Source organism: Trachypithecus francoisi, unplaced genomic scaffold (genome assembly GCF_009764315.1).
Source record: "Trachypithecus francoisi isolate TF-2019V2 unplaced genomic scaffold, Tfra_2.0 Lachesis_group4, whole genome shotgun sequence".
NCBI classification, from domain to species: domain Eukaryota; kingdom Metazoa; phylum Chordata; class Mammalia; order Primates; family Cercopithecidae; genus Trachypithecus; species Trachypithecus francoisi.
In genome coordinates this window covers 138,486,206-138,511,162 of record NW_022681469.1, presented here as the reverse complement: position 1 = coordinate 138,511,162, position 24,957 = coordinate 138,486,206, and the positions used below count along the sequence as shown (strand labels likewise).

General features: G+C 52.7%; 2 protein-coding genes across 23 annotated transcripts in view; one reads left to right on the top strand and one right to left on the bottom strand.

Moving 5' to 3' along the window:
- Positions 1-5,623, top strand: part of CAMK2B (calcium/calmodulin dependent protein kinase II beta) — a 107,707-nt gene extending 102,084 nt beyond the window's left edge. For all 22 annotated transcript variants that reach the window (XM_033194026.1, XM_033194025.1, XM_033194027.1 and 19 more), the window contains 4 exons: positions 4,035-4,110; positions 4,229-4,323; positions 4,639-4,873; positions 5,413-5,623. In XM_033194026.1, the coding sequence (XP_033049917.1) occupies positions 4,035-4,110; positions 4,229-4,323; positions 4,639-4,871 (404 nt within the window). In that variant the 3' untranslated portion in view covers positions 4,872-4,873; positions 5,413-5,623. The remainder of the gene's footprint in view (positions 1-4,034; positions 4,111-4,228; positions 4,324-4,638; positions 4,874-5,412) is intronic.
- A 4,999-nt stretch (positions 5,624-10,622) lies between these two features.
- Positions 10,623-24,515, bottom strand: YKT6 (YKT6 v-SNARE homolog). The gene is made up of 7 exons (XM_033194015.1): positions 24,201-24,515; positions 20,791-20,873; positions 18,655-18,755; positions 17,653-17,757; positions 16,948-17,013; positions 13,780-13,881; positions 10,623-12,658 (listed from the first exon to the last, which is right to left on the bottom strand). The coding sequence occupies exons 1-7, from the start codon at positions 24,302-24,304 to the stop codon at positions 12,623-12,625; spliced, it is 597 nt and encodes a 198-aa protein (XP_033049906.1). The 5' UTR covers positions 24,305-24,515; the 3' UTR covers positions 10,623-12,622.
- Positions 24,516-24,957: the final 442 nt, after the last annotated feature.

Here is a 24,957-nt window from a genome sequence, read left to right as displayed (position 1 = left end):
AGAGCCTGGGTACCACCCTGAGGGCACCTGGGCCCAGGCAGCAGGTGGCCAGCTTTGGGCCATCCTACAGGCCAATCGTGAGCCCCCTCCCTTCTCTGGAAGGCACCCACCAGCTGTGTAAATAGGGCAGCTGCCCACGGCCCGCCTCAGACCCTGTCTCCTCCCGACCCATGCTCTCTAATCGTGGATTATACGCAATCCAGCCTGATCCCTGGGCAGCTGCCCTCCCTCCTGCAGCCACCTCTGGCTCTGAGAGATGGGACTTGGGGCCAGCCTGGGGTCCCAGGAGTCCAGGCCAGGATGAGAACCTGCTCTGACCCCACCTGGATGCACTGGGCCTGCCTGGACCTGTCGCATCACCCCAAGAGAGCCACAGGCAATGCAAGGCTCCTGTTTGCATCAGGGCACCTGGAAGGCCTGACTTGCAGAGGCTCGTGGCTCAGGCAGACCCCTCCAAGCCCAGACCCTGCACACCGCCTCCCCTTTGTCCCTGGAACTGCCAGGGCAGATTGTCCTCAGCCAGCAGGCTTCCTCACCCAGGCACCCCTTTATGTTGGGCACCCCTCCCTCCCCTCCATCAGGGATCATGCCCTTTTTCAGGGGCCCGGGTATCAAGGACACAAAAGCACCCATGTGCTATGTGGGGAGGCGGCGTGGGGGCTGGGTCAAGCTGGGGTCTGGGCAGCACCATTCCGCAGGGCAGGGTCAACTTATTCTTCCCGTCTGTGGAATGGATGGGTGGGTCTCACAACAGACCTGCTTCCCATACTTCCTCACGGTTACCACTCTTGAATGGAACTCTGACCATGCATATCCTCTTCTGTTTACTTTATGCTTTCTCTTCCCACCAACTCCCACTTTAATTACAATTTGTTTAAAAGCACTGCATATTACTTCATTAAATGGAAGATTAGTTTCACTTACCACTAGTGTAAGGTGACTGTAGAACCAAAGCAGACTGGAAACCAAATGAGATAATGCCACTCTCTTCTCCATTCCAGCTGCATGCTGCTGTGCCTGAGAACCGCTGTGGAGTGGGAAGGGCAGCTCTCTCTGTCCATTAGAAAGGGGGGTTAACTAAGTGACAGGAGGTGTTTGGGACCTGTGGACACCAGATTTCTCTCTTGATGCAAGGAGGGCAGAGCCACGCAACCTGGTGGGGTCTGACTTAGGGGCTGCTGGAAGGACTGGCTACAGGTGGAAGAGAGGTCAGACCTGAAGCTTGGGGCCATCTCCAGGAAAGGACAGGTGAAAGTGGGGGCATGAGGCAGGGGAGAGGCAGGTGCCAGGTAGAGGGTGGAGAGGAGGCAGGAACATAGCAGCTGGGGTGGGGATGGGCCCTCAAGTATCATATGCTACTGTCCTGGGGCCCAGGGGCAAGGACAGGAACAGCCACAGCATGTGTTAGCACAGAGCCCTGTGCCTTCCTAGAGTTGGGCAGGTGGAATGGGGCCAGGAATGGGACTCGTGGTGGCTGCAGCAGGAGCTGGAGGGGAAGGGGCTTCTGGATCCTGCAGCCCACCTTCCTAGAGGCCAGCTTTCCAGGGTCTGCCAGGTGGGTGGGCTTCTAGAGCAACACTGCCCTGAGGACCATCCATGACATGGTGTAGATGAAAGTTAGGCAAGAAAGGGAGACAGGCTGGCAGCAGAAGGGCAGCTGGGTCAGGAGCAAGGGACTTTCCAGATAGGGACAACCCACGAGTGCACATGTGCCCATGCCACACAACACAGGCACATATGACACGTGCACACTCACAAGCACTGTGCACACATGCACACACAGGTGCTCGTGCATATGTATGAGCTTCATCTATACACATTCACACACACACCGTCCTGCTCATGTGCATGTTTCCATACATGCACGTGAATGCACAATCACGTGTACACACATGCATGTGACCACATGCATGAACATGTGTGCACCCCACTCCTCAGGTGCCATCGGGCTCCTCCTGCTGTCACTGTGCAGCAGGGGACATGAGGCCCCAGCGTAGACAGGTGCAGCACAGGTGTTCCCAGGCAGTGCCACACGCACATGCATGAGCACACCTGGGCATGCCACGCCTTCGTGGACTCAGTCCACCTGCCAGGTGGGCTCCCTGGTGGGGTGAGCTCCCAGAGGCCTGGCGGGAGAGATAAAGGCAACCCCATCACAGGGCATGCCTAGAATTCCCTCTTCTGGCTGGGCACGGTAGCTCACACCTGTAATCCCAGCACTTTGGGAGGCCGAGATGGGTGGATCACTTGAGGTTAGGAGTTTGAGACCAGCCTGGCAAATATGGCGAAACCTCATCTCTACTAAAAATACACACAAAAAAAAAATTAGCCGGGCGTGGTGGTGTACACCTGTAATCCCAGCTACTCAGGAGGCTGAGGCAGGAGAATCGCTTGAACCTGGGAGGCAGAGACTGCAGTGAGCCAAGATCACACCACTGCACTCCAGCCTGGGTGACAGAGTGAGACTCCATCTCAAAAAAAAAAAAAAAAAAGAATTCCCTCCTCTGAGAGTTTAGACCACAGACAGGTCGCATGTATGTGGCCATGGGAGGCAGCACTCACAGCTGAAGGGTGGAAACGTCACCACAGGGCCTGCCTTCTTGGTGAAAATTGTGTCCTGCAGGGCGGGCAGCAGTTTGAGGGCAGGTGTCCCAGGTATGGCTTGCAGCAGCCTGAGGGTCACAGAGCGCAGTGCTGGGAGTGCAGAGACTTCCCGCACAGGGAGAGTTCCCAGGAACCTGCTTCCGGTGCACTTCTGGGGGTTTGAGGTTTTCCATGGACAAATTACTTTGAGAAACCAGTGTTACTCGTGTGTATAGGTGAGCGTGCGTGTGCATGTGTGTTCTGTGTGTGAGTGTGCATGTATGTGCGTGCCTGTGTATATATCCTCGCAGATATGGCTAGGGACCTCACTGAGGACAGTAGTTCTGTCTGAGGAGAGTGAATGAGACAAGATTGAGGAGAACACAGGCATCTTCAAGCTACATGTGCGGTGCTTTATTTCTTTAAAATGTGTCTAAAGTGAATAGGAAAATGTTAAGATGTGAATCCGTAGAGTGTGGGTTCTATTATTCTCTCCACATCCTCCATACGTTTAAAATCTTTTACAATGAAAATAAGCTGTAATTAAAGCAGCAACGAGGGCTGCCAGTGAGCGCCCCAGAGGACAGTGAGGACCAGCATGGCTGGGGGGCCTGTTGGAATCCAGGGGAGTGGGCAGGAACCGCAGGCAGGCATCCGGGAGAAGCCTGGGCATGGGGGTGTGGGGCAACGGGGGTGTCTGCAGGGGTAGCGTGTGGGTCTCAGACTGCAAGCAGGTGAAGCCAGCAGGATGCGGCTCCTATGAGAAAAGCGGGGAAGAAGAGACCATGCCTGCTCTTCCTGCTGCTGGGACAACCCGGGTCATCGCCCCGGGGAACCCTGTAGCCCGCGCCACTGCCTGGCCGCCCCCTGCTGCTTCCTCCTCCCCGGCCTCCACGTGGCCTTGCTGAGGGTTCCTTCTTCCAGGCAGGTCTCTGCCTTCTCGCCTGGTGCCTGCACTCGGTAGCCCCCTCACCAGAGCTGCTGGGTGAAGGAGGCACTAAGAACCCAAGGCTCGGGAGGAGGGTGGGGCCGGGAAGCTGCAGGGAAGCACAGGGCCAGGCCTGGTGGGCCCCGGGCCTGGCTCACTGGAGGGCAGGAGGGAGACTGGCAGACAGCTCGTGGGGCCAGGAGGTGACCTCCAAGTGGATTGTGGAAGAGTTTTTTTTTTTCCTCTTTCTGCATTTTCCAGACATTTTGTAATGTGGATAGAATATTTCTGTCCTTCAAAAATATTTTAGTTAAGAAAAATAAGATGGAAGCTGTTGCACTTGGAAATGAGGAAGCCACTGGTGATAGAGTGGGGCGGGCGAGAGGATCGCTTCTGCGAATAGCGGCAGAAACACGGTGTGGATGCAGCTCGTGCTCCCCCAGGCCCTCCCCTGGGCTGTGTGGAGGGGTCTGGGGGGAATGGGCCAGCGGCCCAGTGGTCACCTGGCCGTGTCTCCCCACAGCCCGGAAGCAGGAGATCATTAAGACCACGGAGCAGCTCATCGAGGCGGTCAACAACGGTGACTTTGAGGCCTACGCGTGAGTCCCCGGGGCTGGGGGGGGTGCTGTGCAGGACAAGGATATGGGACCCTTGGCGGGGGGCCTGCTCAGAGTCGGGGGTCCATGGGGCCCCTCCTCACTTGGATTTGGCCCCCAGGAAAATCTGTGACCCAGGACTGACCTCATTTGAGCCTGAAGCACTGGGCAACCTGGTTGAAGGGATGGACTTCCACAGATTCTACTTCGAGAACCGTGAGTGAGGGAGCCCGGGTGGGCATGAGGGTGCGGTGCCCCCAGGAGAGCCTCTCAGCCCCTCCCAGGGACAGCATGGTGGCTGCCTATGGAAGCCCTGTCCTCTCTATGTCCAGGGTTGGCCAGCCACCCCTCCCCCACCAGATACCCAGCCCCCAGAATCCCACTCTTGGAGGGGCCCATGCTGCTCCCAGGAGAGCCGAGCCTCCCCAGTAAGGGGAGCTGAGAGAGGGAAAGGGTTAGGGTGGTGGGGTGGAAGACGGGCACCAGGGTAGCCACAGTAACCCGAGACCTCCCTCCATCTGCTGTCCACAGTGCTGGCCAAGAACAGCAAGCCGATCCACACGACCATCCTGAACCCGCACGTGCACGTCATCGGAGAGGACGCCGCCTGCATTGCTTACATCCGGCTCACGCAGTACATGGACGGGCAGGGCCGGCCCCGCACCAGCCAGTCTGAGGAGACCCGTGTGTGGCATCGCCGCGACGGCAAGTGGCAGAATGTGCACTTCCACTGCTCGGGCGCGCCTGTGGCCCCGCTGCAGTGAAGGTGAGTGCTCTGTGCTAAGTGACAGCCGGGGCAGAGGGGTGGCAGTGGCGTGAGTGTCTGCAGCCGGGGGAGGCAATGGGGAGCAGTGGGGCCTATGGCAGAGCCCATGCCTGGGAAGTCCATCAGCTTTCTTGGTGAGGCCACAGGAATGATGTCGAATTAGGGACCACAGCAGGCTGGGTGTGGCGGGCCTCCCCAGACGACTGGGGAGCTGATGAGGGCCTGAGCAGTCCACACTGGCCAGAGCTGGGTGGGATGCAGGTGGATGGGCCCCAGGCAACACAATCCTGGGCACCATGCCCTGTTTGTGAGGACTGTTAGAACCCCAGATGGGAGTTCTCCAGATGACGGGTGCGGCGGGCCCAGAGCCCAGTTTTACAGGGATACTAGTAATTGGGTTGGGCACCTTGAACCCCTCTCCCGAGTGGGCCCTTTTCCGGACTTTAACCCTCTCTGCAGTGCCGCGTGGCAGACAGCAGAGCCTGGGGGTGGACGGGAGAGGGGGCTGCTGAGGAGCTGACCCACCCGCCCCATTTCAGAGCTGCGCCCTGGTTTCGCCGGACAGAGTTGGTGTTTGGAGCCCGACTGCCCTCGGGCACACGGCCTGCCTGTCGCATGTTTGTGTCTGCCTCGTTCCCTCCCCTGGTGCCTGTGTCTGCAGAAAAACAAGACCAGATGTGATTTGTTTAAAAACAAAACAAAACAAAAAAACAAGATGACGACGACAACCACAAAAAAATTGACATCAGATGAAATGAAAAAAAAAAAAAAAAAAACTAAAGGAAGGAAAAAGCTGTAAAAATCACTGGCATTCGTGGGGCCGCTCCCCACCCAAGCTCCACGTGTGTCCGTCTGTGCTCCTGGCCTCTGGGGGACCAGCTGGGACATGAACTTGTCTGCCAGGCCCCTGTCGCGTGCTGAACGGTGTTAGTTTGTAGGTAACGCACACACCCCACACCTAAGGTGTCTGCATCCTCCCGCCAACGCATGGGCTCCACATGGTGTGCTCGCTGGCTGTCGTGACTGTCAGCTGTCTCTTGGGAGGGGCTGTGGGGGCCCGCTGGGCTGCCTCCTTTCCCGCTAGTTGTGCCTGAGAGTTGCTGTTGTTCCTGCTTTCCCTTCCCTTCCTTTCATCCCCTGAAGGGCTAGGTGTGGGTTTTCCGTGCCCGGTATCCCCACACACCCAGCACGGACAACCCTTCGGCAGAGCCCAGGCCAGCCCCTCACCCCCTGGAGTATTGAGACCGGAGTCCCGTCCCCAAGGCCATCAGAGATGCCCCCACACACCCAGGACTCCAGCTCTGGTCCTTCTGGGGGAATAAAGTGCAAAGAGGGGCACAGCTTAGCTTCGGGCCTCTCGCCGAGCAAGAGACAGCACTGCTGGCTACAGCTCCAACACAGCCAGCTGTGGCAAGAGGACTCTGCCTGGGCTGGCCTCCCTCCTGTGTGAGGTGTCTGTCTCTTCTCTGCCAGCCAGCAGCAGATGCACTGGCAGCTCCCGGCCCTGTTTCTGCCCCTTGGCCCTCCCCCAGCCTGTTCGGCTTCTCCGCGCCCCGCAAGTGGGAACAGACTTTTGACAAAGGACTGCGAGCCTTACTCAAGTCCCTGAGCCCCCAGCTGGAGCTAGGAGGGGAGGCCAGGCTTTGTGTCTGGGCATATTTGTCTGCTGATGGAGTTTGGGAAAGCCTGGGGCTTGGGGTTTGGTCGGGTGGTACAGCAAGTGGCAGAGTGGGGTCAGAGGTGGTGGCTGCCCAGCTTCTGGGCTGAGATGAGGGTCTGTGCAGCGGTTTGCTGAAGTGGGAGTGCCTTTGGAATCTGGGCTGGGAGCAGAAGGGAGCAAAAGCTACAGTGGGAGCCAGCCTAGGGCACGTGGGAGGCGTGAGGGCAGTGCTGCCTGTGCAGTGTCAGGTGTGCGAGCACCTTGGTGGGCTGCAGTGCGTGTGAGGGCACCTTCTAGGTGGGCCAGGGATGCAGCTATGGAGATAAGGCGGGCTGGGGACAGAAACAGGTGGGCACAGGGCCCAGGACACCAGCGGATGGAGGGCAGGGTCCATCCCTGTGCTCCTGAGTGTCAGCTGCCTGGGTTTGAGGCGGTGGGTCCCCAGCCCCTTGTGATGCTGTGTACCATGGGGGAGCTCGGGGACAGGGCAAGCCCAAGCACGGTGGGGCTGCAGGGTGGGTCTGAAGCCAGGTTGGGTGGGAGTGGTCAGAAGCCCTGACTGCAGAGGGTCAGGGGCTCCTGCCCCAGTGCCTGCCCACCTTCAATTCACATCGTTTTCAACAAGGATTTTCTTTATCTTCCCCTACAAATCAAGCCAAGGGAGGGGCACAGAATGGGGAACAGGACACAGGATCCTAAACTCCAAGGGGACTGTCCACCGATGAACACTCAGAGTGGACACCATCTTCCGTCCACGCTGTGCCCAGGACAGCTGTCCCCATCCATGAACACAGGGTAAACATCTGCCGGGCTCCGCACCAGTGGCTCCCTGGGCCATGGGACAGCGGCAGGGCTCACCACGGACAGCGTGTGGCCCAGCGGCCGGCCACCTTGGCGTCCTGGGGCCTCCTTCCCTCCTCTCCCTCTCACCTTGTCACCTCCACGGAGCTGCCTGTCTGGGATAATTTGGGGATTTTTTTTCTGGGGGATAATTCTTTTGCATGACCCCTAAAGAGCAAGCCACACCGCTCTGCTAGCTAGGTGTCCACGGTGTGGTGGCGGCGGCCGCTGGCCAGCGCTGCCAGGGGTCGGCTGCCCACGGTGCTGGCTGGCCTCCCCTCCTCTCTCTTTTTGCTGAGTTTCATTGTCTTTTCTTTCTGAGCCTTGTAAGTGTACAAAAATTATTCTTATTTTGTTCTGTCTCGGGAAACTGCAAATAAAAGAAAAACAGGACAAACTGCTTCAAGTGCAGCTGGGTGCTTTAGCTGGAATCCTGCCAACCTCCTGCGCCAAAATACAGACTCAAGCCCGGTCCCTGGCCAAGACCCTACTTGGGCCCCTCCTCCAACAGAAGGTGGTGCTATGGAGCCCTGAGCTGGCCCTGACATTCCTGAGCTGCTCTAGGGTGAACAGCTCACCCCAGGTAGGGCACTAGTCATAGATCATAGCTCCACCAGCCGTCCCCACCTCTTCCTCTGGTCCTCTGAGCCCAGGGCTGTCCACCCTGGATGCTGGAACTGAAACTGGATCCCAGCCCCCAACGCCCCTGAACTCTCCATTCACCCCCAGTGGCTGCTAAAGATGTGGCCGGGGCAGCCTCTGGGCAGGAAGGAGCCCCAGGACCAAGACCTCTGGCTGTCTGCTGTCTCCTTTCGCCCCTGCTACATGTATTGGCTGTTCTGGACGCTGAGGACACACAGTGACCACAGAGCCAGGCTCCACCCCAGTGGATAATGTAGACAGACGGCACACAGGCCTGTGTGGATATCAGCCTCCGACACCAGACGTAGGCAAGGCGCAAGGTGATACAGTAGACAGCCATCATGGGCACCAGGAGGCTCCAGCAGAGGCCATACAACCAGAATCCAGGACAGAGAGCTGGAATGGAGACAGGGAAGCCAGATGCCAGGCCAGATTGACAGGTGCTATAGGCCTGTGGGCCAGGCCAGGCTTGGGGACTTCATCCTGGGTGTGAAGGAGACAGGCACCCCTCAGTCCTTCCCTCTGCATCTCCAGCCCAAGCTAAAAGCAAACCCTTAGGTTGGAGTAAGGAGTAACCCCCTGCCAAGTTTCTCCTGTCCTCAGGCTCCACCCACCACCCATGCTGCCTGGCCCCATAGGGCACACGCTCAGGCCCAGCCCGGGAAAGCAACTGCAACTGCCTGTGCTATGCTGGCCCTTCTCAGCCTCAATGCCCTCCTCCCTCCCCGATGCACCCTCATGGCCCCTGCTGGGCCCCCTGATGCACTCTCATATCTCCATGGCAACCTGCTGAGAGTGTGGCCTTGCCCTTGGCTCCCCTCCACACCTGTGTCCCAGGCAGTGCCATGGTACTTTCCTGAAACAGAAGGATGGGCTTCAAAACACTCCCAAACACTAAACACGCCTGCATTTTGGGTCCAAGTAACTTCTGACCAGTGCCCCTACACATTCTCGGTCCTGTCCACTATGGGCAGGGAGCCTGAAGGATCCCCCAGAACTGGCTAAAGCCCTCAGTCTCCTCCTCCACCCTGAGCATCTGGTTAAACACCTTCATGTGGCAGAGCGGCCCTGGATGTCAGCTTCTTGCTCCCCATGGTCTGCACCTGGACAGGTGCTCTCAGGTGTGTGGGTGGCCAGGTGGCAGGTCCTAAAAGCCAATTGCAAAGAATCTAGGCCAGTGCCCATGAGTGCTGCGGTGTCTGTCCCCAACATGGTATCTAGGGCTCCACTCACCTATCAGCTGTAATCGGAGGAAGATTTCCAGGCCAGGCCTCCCCCAGGAAGGCTGCAGGCACTGCGGATCGTGTACCCTCACATGCATTATTCCTGAGGCCTTTCTGCAGATGCCATCAGGGCAGCAACTCTGATGAGGTTTTAGGGCACAGCACACAGCACACAGGACTAAGCCACCCTGTACTGGGCCAAGCGCTACAGGCAAAAGGGACACCACTGATGAGCATTTCATTCATCATTTTTATTTTTACATTTTTTTGAGACGAAGCCTCACCCTGTCGCCCAGGCTGGAATGCAATGGTGCGATCTTGGCTCACTGCAACCTCTCCCTCCTGGGTTCAAGTGATTCTCCTGCCTCAGCCTCCCGAGTAGCTGAGATTATAAGTGCCTGCCATCATGCCTGGCTAATTTTTGCATTTTAGTAGACATGGGGTTTCACCATGTTGGTCAGGCTGTTCTCAAACTCCTGACTTCAAATGATCTGCCCACCGCGGCCTCCCAAAGTGCTGGGATTACAGGCGTGAGCCACCATGCCTGGCCCATTCATCACTTTTAAATAGCACCCTCTGAACAAAGCTCCCTGGGCCTTGTGACCCCAAGGGTTACTCCATCCCACCCCACCCAGGTCTGGCAGGTCCTCAGAACAGGAAAAGCTGAGCACTGCTCAAGGCTGCTTGCTGGGCCAGACAGAGGTCTCTGCCTTCCAGGCTCACAAGTACAGGCTGAAAGCAGCCTTGGGCCCATCTCCCTGGGAGGCTGCAGAGGCTTCAGAGGGCTCCCTGAACTCAAAACCTGATGCAAGACTTGAATTTGACTTACCCCTGGTTCACCTCCCAACCTGCAGGGGTCAGCTTTGGCTCTTCCAGGGAGCAGGAAGCTTCCAGGCACCCTGTGGAGCCCCCTCTGCTCCTGAAAAGTTGCCACCTGTGCTTGGTGGGATGCCAGGTGGTCTCAGATTGACCCTGGGGTCAGCTCAGCGGTGAGGGACAGGAAGCCTACAGCAGGATCAGGATGGGGCCTCCTGTCCCATGGCTCTGTAGCTATGAGGCAGCTTTCCCAGGGGGGTCTCCTGGTTGCAGCTAAGACCAGGCAACAGGATTCAGCAATGACAGGGCTGCTTCTCCTCCAGGGCTCCCTCATCTGGTTTACAGCAAAAAAGAAAATACAGTTCCTGCTAGCAACGTCTAGAGAAAGGAAGTGAAGGAGTCAGGCCTGCAGCTATCACTCCTGGACAGGGGCCAGCCAGGATACCTTGGACCCTTGCGTGCAGCAGGCACGCAGGCATACAGTACGAGGCCGCTCTCTCGCCGCTCTCTCCCCAGGGCTGGTGAGGAAAGGGTTCCCCTGAAGCACAAAGAAAGCACAGGACTATTGTGGAATTTCAAGACAACTTTATCCAGACAGGCACCTCTCAAACAGAACACAGGGAAGTTAGGCAGCAGTTCCTAAAATACAGTCTTGCCAAGTGATTTACAACAGAACACAAAAGGAGCAGGGGATCTGTGGGCGGGGCCGGGCTGGGCCCTCTATCTCACATGGCCTGAGTCAAGCCAGCCTGCCCTGCTTGGCAGGGGCTGACCTGCAAGCGGAGATTTCACTTCCTCTTACCCCAAATTCACACCTCCATTTTCCCCGCCCCCATCTCTCCCCAGGGTCCTCAAGTGGGGAGGGAGAGGTAGCATCCCTCAGATCCAGGCCCACTCCACTCCGTCTCTGGCACCAGTGGGCAGGCTGGGTCTGGGCCTCAAGGGGCCCTCGGCTTAGGGTGTCTATGGCAGTAGGAAAATGGCATGGACAGGCTCTTCAGGGGTAGGCCAAAGTCCTCTGGCTAGCAGTACCCAGAGAAAATGGGCAGCAGCAGGTAAACCATCCAGGAGGTAGGATCCTCTGAACCCATGGCAGACACCACCCTCCTGCCCAGCCCCTGCCCACACTGGGGGTCAGGACCACTGAGACTCTGGTCAAGACAGTGGGTGCTCTCAGCAGTGTGGCAAGCTCAGAGCAGGGCTCCCAAGGACTATACCACACTGGTTCAAAACTCTTAGATGACACCATCCCAGCAGGAGCTTTCATGGGGGCTGGATCCCAGGGGTGCATCCTGAGCACAGGTGGGCACCTGGAACATAACACTAGGACCCAAGGGATCCAGAACATCCTGGGCCCATCTCCTGGGCTGCTCCAGTCTGTTTCCATGACTTGGGCTGTGAGTGGGCCTCCTGCCAGGTGGCAGGGCACAGCTTAGACCAACCCCTTGGCCCTCATCCCCCATGCAGCTGCCTCTGACCAAGAAGGAACTAGCAAGTCTATGCTGGCCAGACCACAGGTGGGGTGCTGGGAGTCCTCAGGTTGGCTGGCACCCACTCCTGGTGCCCATGGGAGAGACCCACTTGTTCAGATGCATAGGCCTCAGGCGGTTCAAGGCAGTCTTGCAGCCAGAGAGGCAAATAAAAACCAGTTTTGAGAGACCACAGCACCTGCTGCTTTGATCGTGATGTTCAAGGCAAGTTGCAAGTCAAGGCAAGTGTCCCAGAGGCTCTGGGAAGCTGAGTGCACCTGTGTTTGATCTTCCCCGGACGACGGACACTCCCAGCTGACCATCCAAACACCAGGAGAACATCCCCCTTTCTGGGCTCAGTTCCTAGTCTACTTGCTGGTACGACCTCAACCCACACACTCCCCGCTCACAATGCAGCTCCTTCTAAAGGTATCTTTGTGGGACTTGGAAGCTGCTTAAGATGGGCCCTGCCCTCCGTGGGAAGCCAATCCTAGCAGAAAGGTAAGCTAAACAACAGTCTCAGAATCTGAGACCCACTGACTGTTCCCCCAACTCCAGGCCTTGGGCCTGAAGTGGGGGCCTGCCTGTGGCCACTGTGGTGGGTTCACTCCCACCCCCAACAGTGACCCCAGGAGAGGCTTTCCCAAGAGTCTTCAAACTCCACCCACCCCAGCCCTAGCATCAGGGACTCCCCACCCCACCACTGGAGTGTTAATATCATTAATGTACAAATAAAATCCAAAGATATACCAAAGATCGAGAAACAGCTGGCTCTGACCTCCCTCCCAGAGAGCCTTCCCAGGGTTAGCTGAAAAAGAGCCCTTTGGCATCTACAGAAGCCAGTTGGAGTTTATGGTTTCATTTGCCCAAAAATACACCTTTGGGGACCTCAAATTCTTTCCAAGAATCACTACCACACATATGAATTTGAACATTCGCCACCCTTCCACCCTCCTTTCCTCCCAGGAACTTCAAAATAAAAATGGCCAGTCTGCCGTCACTCTGGCTCCTCGTCTATGGCTGTCTCTTCTTTTCCAGGGGCTGCAGTTCTGATGTGAATGATGGTGCTGTTCCAGCGCTGGGCCTCTGGCAGGCTGCATCACATGATGGCACAGCATGAGTTTTGTTTCCGGGCCTTGGAAAAAAAACAAAGAGAAGCTGAGAAGGAGGACTGAGGAAGTCAGGAAAGCCCCAGTCCTGGCAGTGGTAGAGGGAGCACCACAGGACACAGCCAGCCAGATGAACTAGCACTGGAACGGGGTGGGGGAGGCCTCGAGGGAAGGTGTCCACAAGCGATTCCCATCACCAAGCACAAGGTGGGCCCCAGTTTCCAAAACTAGTCTGGGATCCTTTTTTCCCTTCTTTTCTCACACCCCATTAATGTTATCAAAAAGTGAGTAAAATTCCTACAGTTAGGCCGGGTGCAAGCAAAGGACGAATAATACAAATAGGATTGGCAGAATATCTTAACTTTGCCCTACTCTTGTCTTCAAACAATGCTATCTGACCACCACGGTGGTGTTTCTTCCTAGAGGATGGTCCTGAGAACAACAGATGTGGTTCCCACTTGGGATGTGGTTTGTGGGGACCACTGTTGCCACCTTCTCTCTTGCTTTCTGGTCACAGACTATCTTCCTAATCCCACCTAGCCATCTCCCTCCAATGTGCACATGAAAACAAATGTGTGTGGACAGACCAAGTAAATCTGTCCCTATGACTGTCCAACCATGGGCCATCTCCACACAGGAAGACATGAGCACTGACCTGAGAGAAAGCGGCAGTCAGCAGCACCCATACTTGTCAATGAAATATTTCTGTCAAAGGGAAATTAACTAAAAGGCTTAAGAACCTCTTCAGGAAGGCTGAACTGCTTGAATCCTGAAGACTTAAGTCTAACTACTCAGCAGAAAGAGGAGTAAGATTCAATAGTAAATCTCTGGTGATCAGAACTTGAACCAGCCTTCCTGGACTGGGGGTAGGAGTTCAGAAATAAGCCAGAGCAGCAGAGGGCAGATGGCAGGGGTGGAACAAGGCCTCGGCCTGCATTGACTCCATCGGCACCCAAGTGAACTGCCTCCAACCACCTGGGTCTGAGGCGCTCGCCTTAGGCTCTCGTTGCACAAGGAATGAAATCCCCATCCACCATGATTCAATAGTCTAAGAAAGACCCGTTCATAGTGGAGAGTGCCAGAAGCAGCAAGCTGCAACTGCTCTCTGGAGAGAACACCCAGGAGGCAGCAGGTGCTGGGTACTCACAGTTTTATAGAAGGCTTTAGACTGCGTTCCCAGCACCTCGGATTTGGACACCAAGTCATCTAGCTTCTCACCTCGCTCTAACAGAGACTCCATGGTGTTGTGCTGGACAAAAGAGAGAAGAGAACCCAGCTCTGTTCAGTACGTGCCCTGACATGAGCCCCTCGTATTTCAGTTATGAGGGAAAGCGCCTAACCTGGGTTCCACTCCAACACACACAAACTTCACCTCTAGGTGTCAAGACTCGGTCCAAGAAGTTACTGTCCAAGTGGATGGAACAGAACCTGGTGACATTCCCGTGAAATCTAGAAGATCTAACTGCGATGCAGCAGCCTTCCCAAAAAGCTGTCCCTAGCACAGGCTTGTGTGTGCGTGCGCACGTGTGTGTGTGCATGGGGCTTTGGAAAAAGAGTAGCTGGCACTATATGATTGTACTGGGTTGGAGAGTGACCCGCACCACCTCCCCGTCCCAACTGTGCCCCAGAAATTAACATCCCCAGAATCTCTGAATGTGACCTTATTTAGAAATAGGGTCTTGGCGGATGTAACTAGTTAGGAAGAGGTAATACTGGATTAGGGTTGCATCTAATTCCATGACTGATGTCCTGGTAAGAAACAGAAACACACACAGAGAAGGTCACGTGACGGCAGAGGCAGAGTCTGGAGTGATGCACCTCTAATCCAAGGAACGCCAAGGACGGCCAGTAGCCACCAGAGGCTGGAGAGAGGCCTGTGACAGACTCTCCCTCAGAGCCCCAAAAGACACCAGCCAGGCCCACAGGGCTACTTGTTAATAGCAAATATCTGAGGGTATCTGTTGACAGCAGCCACAGGAAACAAAGGTGGTGGGAAATGGCTACTGAGCACTTCGTGTGAGGTGAGTCCAAACTGAGCAGCGCTCTGAGTGCAGACACATCAGACTTCAGATGCAAACTCACGCATGCCTCATTAATAAGTTTTATACTGAAAAAAATGGTAAATTTTATACTGATTACATGTTGGAAAAATTGTATTTGGATATATTAGGTTAAGTAAAATATATAATTAAATTAAATTCTACTTATTTTCCTTTTATCATTTCAAAATATGGCTCCTAGAAAATTTTAAGTTATGGCCAGGCGCGGTGGCTCAAGCCTGTAATCCCAGCACTTTGGGAGGCCGAGACGGGCGGATCACGAGGTCGGGAGATCGAGACCATCCTGGCTAACCTGGTGAAACCCCGTCTCTACTAAAAAATACAAAAAACTAGCCGGGCGAGGTGGCGGGCGCCTGTAGTCCCAGCTACTCGGGAGGCTGAGGCAGGAGAATGGCGGGAACCCGGGAGGCGGAGCTTGCAGTGAGCTGAGATCCAGCCACTGCACTCCAGCCTGGGCGACAGAGCGAGACTCCGTCTCAAAAAAAAAAAAAAAAAAGAAAATTCTAAGTTACATACATGCCTCAAATGTATACTGGACAACACTATGACAGAACATGTCCTGCCTTCTAAACGGGCTATGTCCTAAATGTCATCACTACGAACTCTGACTTAGGAAATGAAAATGCTGACACCATGGGAAGGGGTCTAGAGATGGAGGCCTCACAAGAGCCAGCAGCTCTGTCACCAGGGCCCTCAGGAAGCAGCAGCTCACTTCTCTCCCCAGATGGCCACTGCTGCAGCAGCTGGATGCACACATGAAGCGCCACCGAACGAGGAGCCAGCAAGAATGTCCTTCATCCCTACACACAGCTGAGCAACTCAAATTTTTAACACAAAAAGTTAACTGATTCAGATATGCACACCAATCATCTAGATTTACAACTGCAGCTAGATAAGGCTGTGCTAATAGGACTCATCCACACGCCACCGGAGAGGAGAAACAGCGGGTGTCCCAGGTGTCATGGTACTCAGACTAGGACTTGAGCAACAGAAGAGATGACTTGAGGAGAAAACAGAGAAATGCCACCTAGGTGGTAAAAAAGCTCACAAGGTTTCAAAAGACATAGATACCATGAGACTTTCACGTCTATTATTCATTCCAAAGCCACGTTATTTGGAGTGCGGTCAGCAGACATGTGTTTGAAGCCCCTGGGATGCTTTTTATACAATGCAGATTCCCAGGCTCCACCCCAGGCCAACAACCCCAACCCCAGGAGACGCTGATGTACACACTAAAGCCATGCCTGTGTAAATGGTAAAGCTTTGTATTTGGGCTTCAATCCACTCCAGGTATCTATCAACTGCTGAGCACGGTATAAACTAGGCACTGCGTCATGAGTAGGATGGAAAGATGTCCCAGGGCTCATACGCTGGTCAGGGAGACATGTAAACAAGCAGTAACAAAACTGACATCTGACCAGAAAGGCCCAACCTTCAGTTGTCTGTGTGTGAGCTGGGCAGGAAAGGGTATAAGAGAGAACAGGGTGCAGTCAGGAGACTGTGAGTTAGGGAGTTTGCACTTTATCCTGGGGTGGATCTGAGAGCTGCTGTGTAGATCAATGACTACTGTCTGGTGGACAGACTGGAGGTGAGCAGGAAGCAAGGGGACCACTTAGAGGCAAAGGCCGTAAGAGCCAAACCTGAGAAAAGCAGATGGCTGCTTGCATTCCACTTGTATGCAAAAACTAAAGAAAAAAAACAAAAAAAAAAAACAAGGGAGTTGAAGCAGCAGTTACAAATCAGGAGATTTCAGCTCAAAATGCAGGGTTCTGGCTCTTTTCAAATGGGCCTATGTGACAACCCTGGGCCCGTATTCCAGAAACTGCCCTGTGGTCAGTGTACTGTGGTTCAATCTGTTCACCTTCAATGCAAACCCTGCAAGGGGAGGCACCTGTGGCGTGTGGAGGCACCTGACACCCTAACAAAGCCACCAGGGTGGGAATCCAGGCCTTCAGAGGCCAAACCCTAGGAACCCAGTAAATGCCCAGACAGGCAGTAGCCATGGGGAAGGGAGACTTGAGGGTTCCAATGGTTCCCAGCTTGGTTCCCTAGAAACAATGGGTGCCATTAACCAAGACAAGGGTATGGGAGAGAGTCTGATGCCCGCGGTGAGGGAAGGGGTGGGCAATCCCACTTCCTGGAGAGTGCCGTAGTTACTATTCTATTAAAACGAGGATGGATCTGTGCATGCCTGGCCAGTGGCAAATCGCACCCCCACCTCAGTTCTTGGGCTTGCTCTCCAGCTTCCTGCTTACCAGAATGATTTTGGTCTCGTCTAGTTCGGCCTGCACTTTAGTCATGGGATCAGCTTCTCGTGGGTTCTAGGAAAGAGTGAAAAATAATAAAGTCAGGACTGAAGTGGCTACCTGGAAACAAAGCCCAAAACCGAGGAAGCTAGACAAGCTTTCACAGGTTAAAAACCACAGCCTGGACTGGGCACAGTGGCTCACGCCTGTAATCCCAGCACTTTGGGAGGCTGAGGCGGGTGGATCACCTGAGGTCAAGAGTTCGAGACCAGCCTGACCAACATGGTGAAACCCTGTCTCTACTAAAAATACAAAAATTAGCCGGGCGTGGTGGCGCATGCCTGTAATCCCAGCTACTTGGGAGGGTGAGGCAGGAGAATAGTTTGAACCTAGGAGGCGGAGGTTGCAGTGAGCCGAGATTGCGCCACTGCACTCCAACCTGGGAAACAGAGCGAGATTCCATCTCAATAAAAAAAAAAAAAAAAAACCCACAGCCTATTTAACATGTAACAGAAACCCAAAGCCTGCCTACAGCTTGGGTTCCCAGGTCTGAAGGTGGATTCTCTGTTTTTCAAACAGAAGGCTTGAGAGAGAACACCAGCATCAGCAGCTGTCAGAAGCAACCAGACCAGAACTATAAGGGCAGTTGGCTTTTTCAGTTTCACATGGATTCTGGGCCACATGGTGTCTGCATGAAGCTTCCTTTAACCCTACCTGGTATCTACTGAGGTGACCATCCAGGGCTGGGTAATGAATTGTAGCAGGGGATCCTACTGGCCAGTCTATCCTGTCAACTTGCTTGGAGAATTCATCTAGTACCTGCAAGACAAAGGAGCCTCAACAAGCCTCCCACGTTGCACTCACCAGTAGTCTCAACGACAGGGCTTCACCCTTGAGCACCTCACCCTGAATGAGGCTCCTTGGCCCCCAGAGCCCAGGAAGGAGGAACGAGGGGGACATATAATGGCAACAGAGAAAATGTAGGCTAAAGTTATTTCCAAATTTTTATCATTAAAATGTATCCTAAATATTCTGAGAATCAAAAGTATGCCCAGCTTGAGATGAACCTCACCTGGGGAGTAATAAAGGTATTTGAATTTTAAACTACAGATTTCCAGAAAAAAAGGGCACTGGCCCTCTAATTTTCCAAAGCAATTTTTTTTAAAAAGAGAATTAGGTCCCCTGGATTTAAGAAACCACCAGATTCCATGTGTTTGGAGGTATTTTGGTGCTCTGGGGTATAGGACGAAGCCTCTGACTTCAAAGAGTTTATATTAGTAATTAGCACTGTACACACAAAAAATTAAAGAATGCTTAGGTGCTAAGCTCTGTGGTACAACTGACTGACATCAAGGTAGAGGGATGCAGCAACTGCAGGAGGCAATGTGGAGAGTGAGGGCATTCAAGAGGGAGACTCCTTGAGCAGAAGCACAGGGGGCGAGAACACGAGGCACAGCTGTCTCCAAGGGTCCCATCCCAGAGATGCTGTGACTCAGGGGCCTAGACCCCGGTCACATGAGGGACAGCACCAGGGAGGAAACCTATGCAGGGAGGCCAAATTGTCTCTTGGGTTGCAGGGAAGGGGGCTGAAAAACGTGTTGACTTTGGACACATCATTTCATCCCTTATGCCTCAGACGCTGCCATCACCCCCGTCCCAGTCCATAAATATGCCCATTCATCATCCAAGTCCAGTAGAGGCAAATCAAAAACTCACCTTCTCCAGCAAGGTAAAGGCCACCCGGGATGGGTATTCATTGTCAGCAATGACCACACCTGCAAGACTATCATTCCGGACATAGACATGGCACAGATAGTCTAAGGAGACAAGAGATCAGACACATGGATACTGACATGAGGGCTTCAGACTTCTTTTAATCCCCCCAAATCAAAGCATCACAATGTTAGGCCAAATGAAGTCACTCTGAAGCTCAATAGCTCTGGGCAAGTCTCGTGGAGAGGCTTAGCAGCACAGTCAAATGGGCCACACAGAGGAGCTCGGCCCAATACCTGCTTTAGGACCAGTAAATACCCAGAGGCCCAGTATGCAAAGCCAGGGCTTAAAAGGAATGGCCAGCATTGCAGAAAACACACCCTAGACAACATGTCCCCAGGAGCATTTCCAACTGTCTTCCTTGAGCTCAGGTCAGGCCAAGCTATATCTCGGGGACTCGGAGCCCTTGGGGCTCTGTGCTGCTCCCAAACTTAGGGAACTCTGGACAAGCCAAGAGGCCTCTGCTTTCTTAAAAAATCCTTTCAGAGCAGCCGAAAGACAGGAAATTACCACCCAAGGCCTCAGTCTTCCATATTATAGCAGCCTGCTGGGTTTGCTCCACTCTGGTGGGTGACTGGGAGTCAGGGGGTTAGTCTAGAAAAAGATTAGCCACTGCCAGCTAAGGCCTCCAGTGCACTGTGCTAAAATCCTTATATGATTGAAAGGTACAGTTGTATAGGTCTTCCGCAAAATATTCACAATCCACAGGATTGTTCATTTTCATCACTTTGAAAGGATTCAGAGTTGATACAGCTAACCATATCCCCAAGGAAAGAGAAATGTAAGGATTACAGCTTACGAATAAGAACCTTCTTGTCCTTAAAGATCTGACCCAGAAGATTCCAATGCTAAACAACAGAAAAACAAATAAAAGAGGAGGGAATGATGGTGAGCCCCTGAAATCAGAAAAGAGCAGAGATAAATAAGAACAAGAATGAGGAGGAGGAAGAGGACAGGGGATTGTCACCAATGCTCTCCAGATTTTGTATACCATCCCCAATTAAGACTGAAACATGGGGTCAAAGTGCATACCCTCCAAAGAAACTGAGAACCTGGTCAGTGGGGGAATCGTCTTTAAGTAATAAATGTGGGAAAAGCAGACACAGTTTGAAGGAGAACAGAGCAAGAACACCGAATATTTCACTTCTGTGATGTTAACAGCACAGAGATCCCACATAAAGTGTATATATTCAATCCTGCCTGTATCATAACTGACATTTATATAATCAATTCAGTAACTCTATGTCACGTGACTTGAGGTTAGCGTATGTGTGAGATGATCTTTGTCTCTACCTAATGAAACTCATGTAACTCTTTCCTGATCTGTCTGTATAACACACACATCTAAATAAATGCCTAAACCTGAATTATTAGAAAGAAAAAATAGTTTTTTCAGATCCCTAGTCAAAAAATCTATGATGCACAGAATGCTTATAGTACCTCAACAGTGCTAGCTGGAAATTCTTTTTTGAGGGGTCTGCAACTCTGGAGAGGATAGGGAAGAATACGATGTGAAGGCTGCTTACTGCTCCAAAAGAGTCAGACTCTAATCTTTTTCTTTTTTTTTTGAGATGGAGTCTCGCTCTGTTGCCTAGGCTGGAGTGCAGTGGCCGGATCTCAGCTCACTGCAAGCTCCGCCTCCCAGGTTTACGCCATTCTCCTGCCTCAGCCTCCCGAGTAGCTGGGACTACAGGCGCCCGCCACCTCGCCCGGCTAGTTTTTTGTATTTTTTTAGTAGAGACGGGGTTTCACCGTGTTAGCCAGGATGATCTCGATCTCCTGACCTCGTGATCCACCCGTCTCGGCCTCTCAAAGTGCTGGGATTACAGGCTTGAGCCACCGCGCCCGGCCGACCCTAATCTTAAATGAGTCTAAGTTTGAGGGCAATTTTATCTGGGAAGCTCAGACTTCAACAGTGGGCACAGAATTCTGCATAAATAGGAAAAGGAAGAAGGGGGAAAGAGAGAACAAGCTAGAGGAGGAGTGGGGTCCCAGTAGAAAGGAGAGAGCTGGGTGCTGTGTGAGGTGAGGCATGGCAGCCAGGCCAGCACACGCACAGAAGTTGGAGGGTCTTCTTACCTTGCTCTTTGACAGAAGCTCTAGTGCCTTTCGATGAGCGCTCCACAATCAGTTGACTCGTGAAGGTCATGAATTCCTGAACGCTAAGAAACACAAACTGTATTTATTGCCTACTTCTTATCACCTTGTCCTCAACACAGTGGAAAGTGACCTCTGGGCTTATACATTAAGTAGACATTGCTTCTTGGTTTCATTCCTTTCCCTCCCACCCCTAGTAACAAACACTCTATAAACGAGCACAATTACTGATAATTATGAATAATCATCACCATGAAAGCTACATCTGTTTGCTACCTAGCTCACCAAAACAGGTGAATTTTCTGGGGGTTTTTCCATAGGATACAGTCAATTTTACATTTTGGTCAGAGTATAATTGGGGATGCAACGGAAAAACAAGAGGTAGGTCCTGCTCTCAAGGTCCCAGTAACTTCCAAGAAGCAGGACAAATAAGAACTGCACTAGAAAAATAGTAGTGCAAAAACTGTCAGGCAGAAATGCACAACCATTTATGGCTGTGTCCACATGACAGACCCTTGCAATGCCACATACGCCCATAGTGAATGCTAGCTCAGGTCTGCTGGGGTTAGTCCACAGACCGAGCGCAAGGCACTCTGGATGGAATAAAAGCAAACTGCTTATCCAAGACAAAAAAGTGGGAAATGGCTCAGACAAAGAGTGAAAGGGAGAAGTTCCATCATGGGCTCAACAGAGATCCATCCAGAACAGAACAGTCACAGGAGATGGTACAGCCAGAGGAACAGGTGCTGACAAGGAGCCTCCAATTGGGGATGTGATATAAAGGGCAGCCAGGGCCATCAGAGCAAGGTGCTCAAACACGAGTCTGCAGCAGGCTCCAGCAGAGACATATAGGTAACTGAAGGCCTGACTCTGGGCCTGTGTGCTGTGCCTCCACAATAAAAAAATCAAGATTTGTGCAACAGTTAAATGAGGTAATACGTGTAAAGCACTTGCAACAATGCCTGCACACACAGTATCACCTGTTAATATCTTGAGGGACTGAAGTGATCAAAATAACCCCTCAGAAAAGAAGACCTCAAACAAGGAAGGCTTTGCAGTAAACCTAAAGAGATAGCACTTGAGGTACGGTTATAAAGAGACAAAGGAAGAACTGCATTGTGACAGCATGTATACAAAGGCCAAAAAAGCTGGGAAACTACTTTTTCAAGTTTGGGATCTGGTAATTATGCAGCACGAAGGACATATGTAAGGAGGTCTCATAAGAAAATGAGCTCAGGCCGGACGCGGTGGCTCAAGCCTATAATCCCAGCACTTTGGGAGGCAGAAGCAGGTGGATCAACGGAGGTCAGGAGTTCGAGACCAGTCTGGCTAACATGCTGAAACCCCATCTCTACTAAAAATACAAAAATTAGCTGGGCGTGGTGTTGCGCACCTGTAATCCCAGCTACTTGGGAGGCTGAGGCAGGAGAATTGCTTGAACCCAGAAGGCGGAGGTTGCAGTGAGCTGAGATTGTGCCACTGCACTCCAGCCTGGGTGACAGAGCGAGACTCCGTCAAAAAAAAAAAAAAATCAGCTGAAACATGTGTTGTTTTAAGACATATTAGTAGAGATGTCCCTTTAGTGTTGTAGCTGTTAGTCACTGGAAACTAGTGTGGGTATCCCAAGCAGGTGAGGTATAAGTCCTACAAGTGAAATCTCTGAGAATCTTAAGTGCTAATGGGAAGGAACAAGGAAAAAGAATCAGAGCCAAGTTGGCACCAAAAGTTCCATCTGAGAAAAGCAACAACACAGAGCAGTGAATGTAGGCCATGGTAAAGACTGCAAGGACCAAGAACTCCAAAAAGGAGCTAAAAAATGATGCAGCAATTCCGCTTCTGGATAAATACCAAAAAAATACAAGCAGGTTCTTGAAGAGATATTTGTACATCCATGTTCATAGCAGTGTCATTCACAATGGCTGAAATGTGGAACCAACCCAGGTGTCCACTGACAGATGAACAGATAAGCAAAATGTGCTAAATACACACAATGGATTATTCAGTCTTAGAAAGGCAAGAAATTCTGATACGTGCAACAAGATGCATGAGCCTTGAGGACATTACACTACGTGAAATAAGACAGACACACAAAAACTATATGATTCCATTTATCTAAGGTTGCCAGAAAAGTCAAAATCACAGAGACAAATTAGAAAGGTGGTTGCCATGTGCTGGGGTAGAAGGGAATGGGGAGAGTTGGTGTTTGGTAAAAGTTTGACAAACAGGAGTTCTGGAGAGGAGTGACAGTGATGGCTGCACAACACTATCCATCTATTTCGTATCACTGCACTCACTACACGCTTAAAGACAGTGAAGATAAATTTTGTGTGCCATTTCACCACAATTAAGAATTTTTTAAAAAAGAACTCAAAGGAGCAGAAAGTTTCAACAAAATAACAATTTTTTTTTTTATATCCAGCAAGTCCTTGACAAAGAACTCTCATCAAGAACCAGCTGCACTGAAGCAGGGAAAACAGAATCCAAACGGCAGATTCCATCGGACTTTGAGACAAGATGACCATAGACACCGATCAGGTAGGGTCCTTCTTCTTTCATGCCTGAGTCACCCCACTCCCTCCCACGAATGGTCTGGAAATGTCTGTGTTACTTCTAACACGTTCCAGCAATTAAAGCACCCCCAGAAACAAGTAAAAACCTGTAAGCCCTACAGATCCCATGCTTCCTTTGAATCTTCAGTGTGGAATCCTTTTGTACTACTAGTGTCCGACTAAAATGCGTTAAACCTGGCTTTTAGTTCTAGCTGGTTGTGATATAACCTCTTGGTACCTCAGTGACTTCACCCATTAAAAACAAACAAACAAAAAGCATATCAGTATCTCTCATACTGAATTGTTCGGAAGCCCCGCTAGAAAATCAAAATATGGCTCTCAAGATGCGGCACCCAGGCTCCCAGAGTCAGAATCACTGGGTGGGAGGTGTTGGTCTAAAATATAAATTTCGAGGCCTCAATCTACTAATTCAGAACATCTTGGCATGAAGCTTGGAAACCTACACTATTTCACAGTCCCCTTAAAAATTTTACACGACAGAAATTTGAAAAACACTCAATAGAGAACTATGTTCTAAAATGGTATCAGCTCTTTAAGAGAGAATGTTAGATGGTTCCTCAAAGGTACAGTCCACTATAGGAGACCAAGCCGGGACCGCAGACCCCGGGCCCGCCCCGCCCCGCCCCGCCCCGCCCCGCCCCGCCCCGCCCCTGACCCCAGCCTTCTCAGACCCCGGGCACTAGGCCACCCTACCCTGCCCCTACCCTCCGGCCTCCTTGACCCTCCCCTGATTCCTCCCCCACCCCAGGCCCACTCCGACTCGGACCCCCACCCCAGTCCTCTCCGCCCGACCGCCACGGCCGATCAGCCTGTGCCCCTCACCTGGATCTCTGGAAAAAGCTGAAGGAAGACACATCGTACGCGGCTTTGAGCAGCACCACCTTGGCCTCGCCTTTGTAGAGGACGCTGAGGCTGTACAGTTTCATGGCTCCGCGCCCTCAGGCCGCCCGCCTGCCCAGCCGCGGGACCCGCTCTCAGGGAGCAGCGCGGCCGCCGCCCCTCGAGACCGCCGCCGCCTACCGGCCTCTCAGCAGCCCGCTGCTGACGGGGCCACCGCCGGCTTCCTCCTCCCGGCTCTCAACCCACTTCCGGATCCGGTCAGCCTGGTTGTGGGTTCTCATACCCCGGATGCAGAAAGGTGCGGACGGAAGTACAATGCCACGAGGGGCGGGGCTCCACGCCTCGCGTGAGCCTGGTCCCTCCCTGCTCGCCAGGTGAAGTCGGGCGCTCAGCGGGACACTGTACTGTCCTGTGCTGGGTGGTGCTGGGCCTCCCAGAGCGGCCTGAACCCTTCTTTTTGCTTGCGTTGTTGAAAGAAGGCAAGTCTACGGATAGGAATGAGTGAGGCACAGTTCCCTGAGGATGCCATAATTTACCCTTTTCTTGTGTATTAAGTGACATCACGTGTTACCAAACTAAACCGGCTGCATTTGCCTGCGCACAACGTAAAACCAAACACCCAAGCATTGGATTTTTGTAGCAAGAAAGATGTATTGCCAAGCAGCCTTGCAAGGAGACAGAAGATGGGCTCAAGTCTGTCTCCCAATACTTGCTTCACAGCAGTAGATTTAAGGGAGAG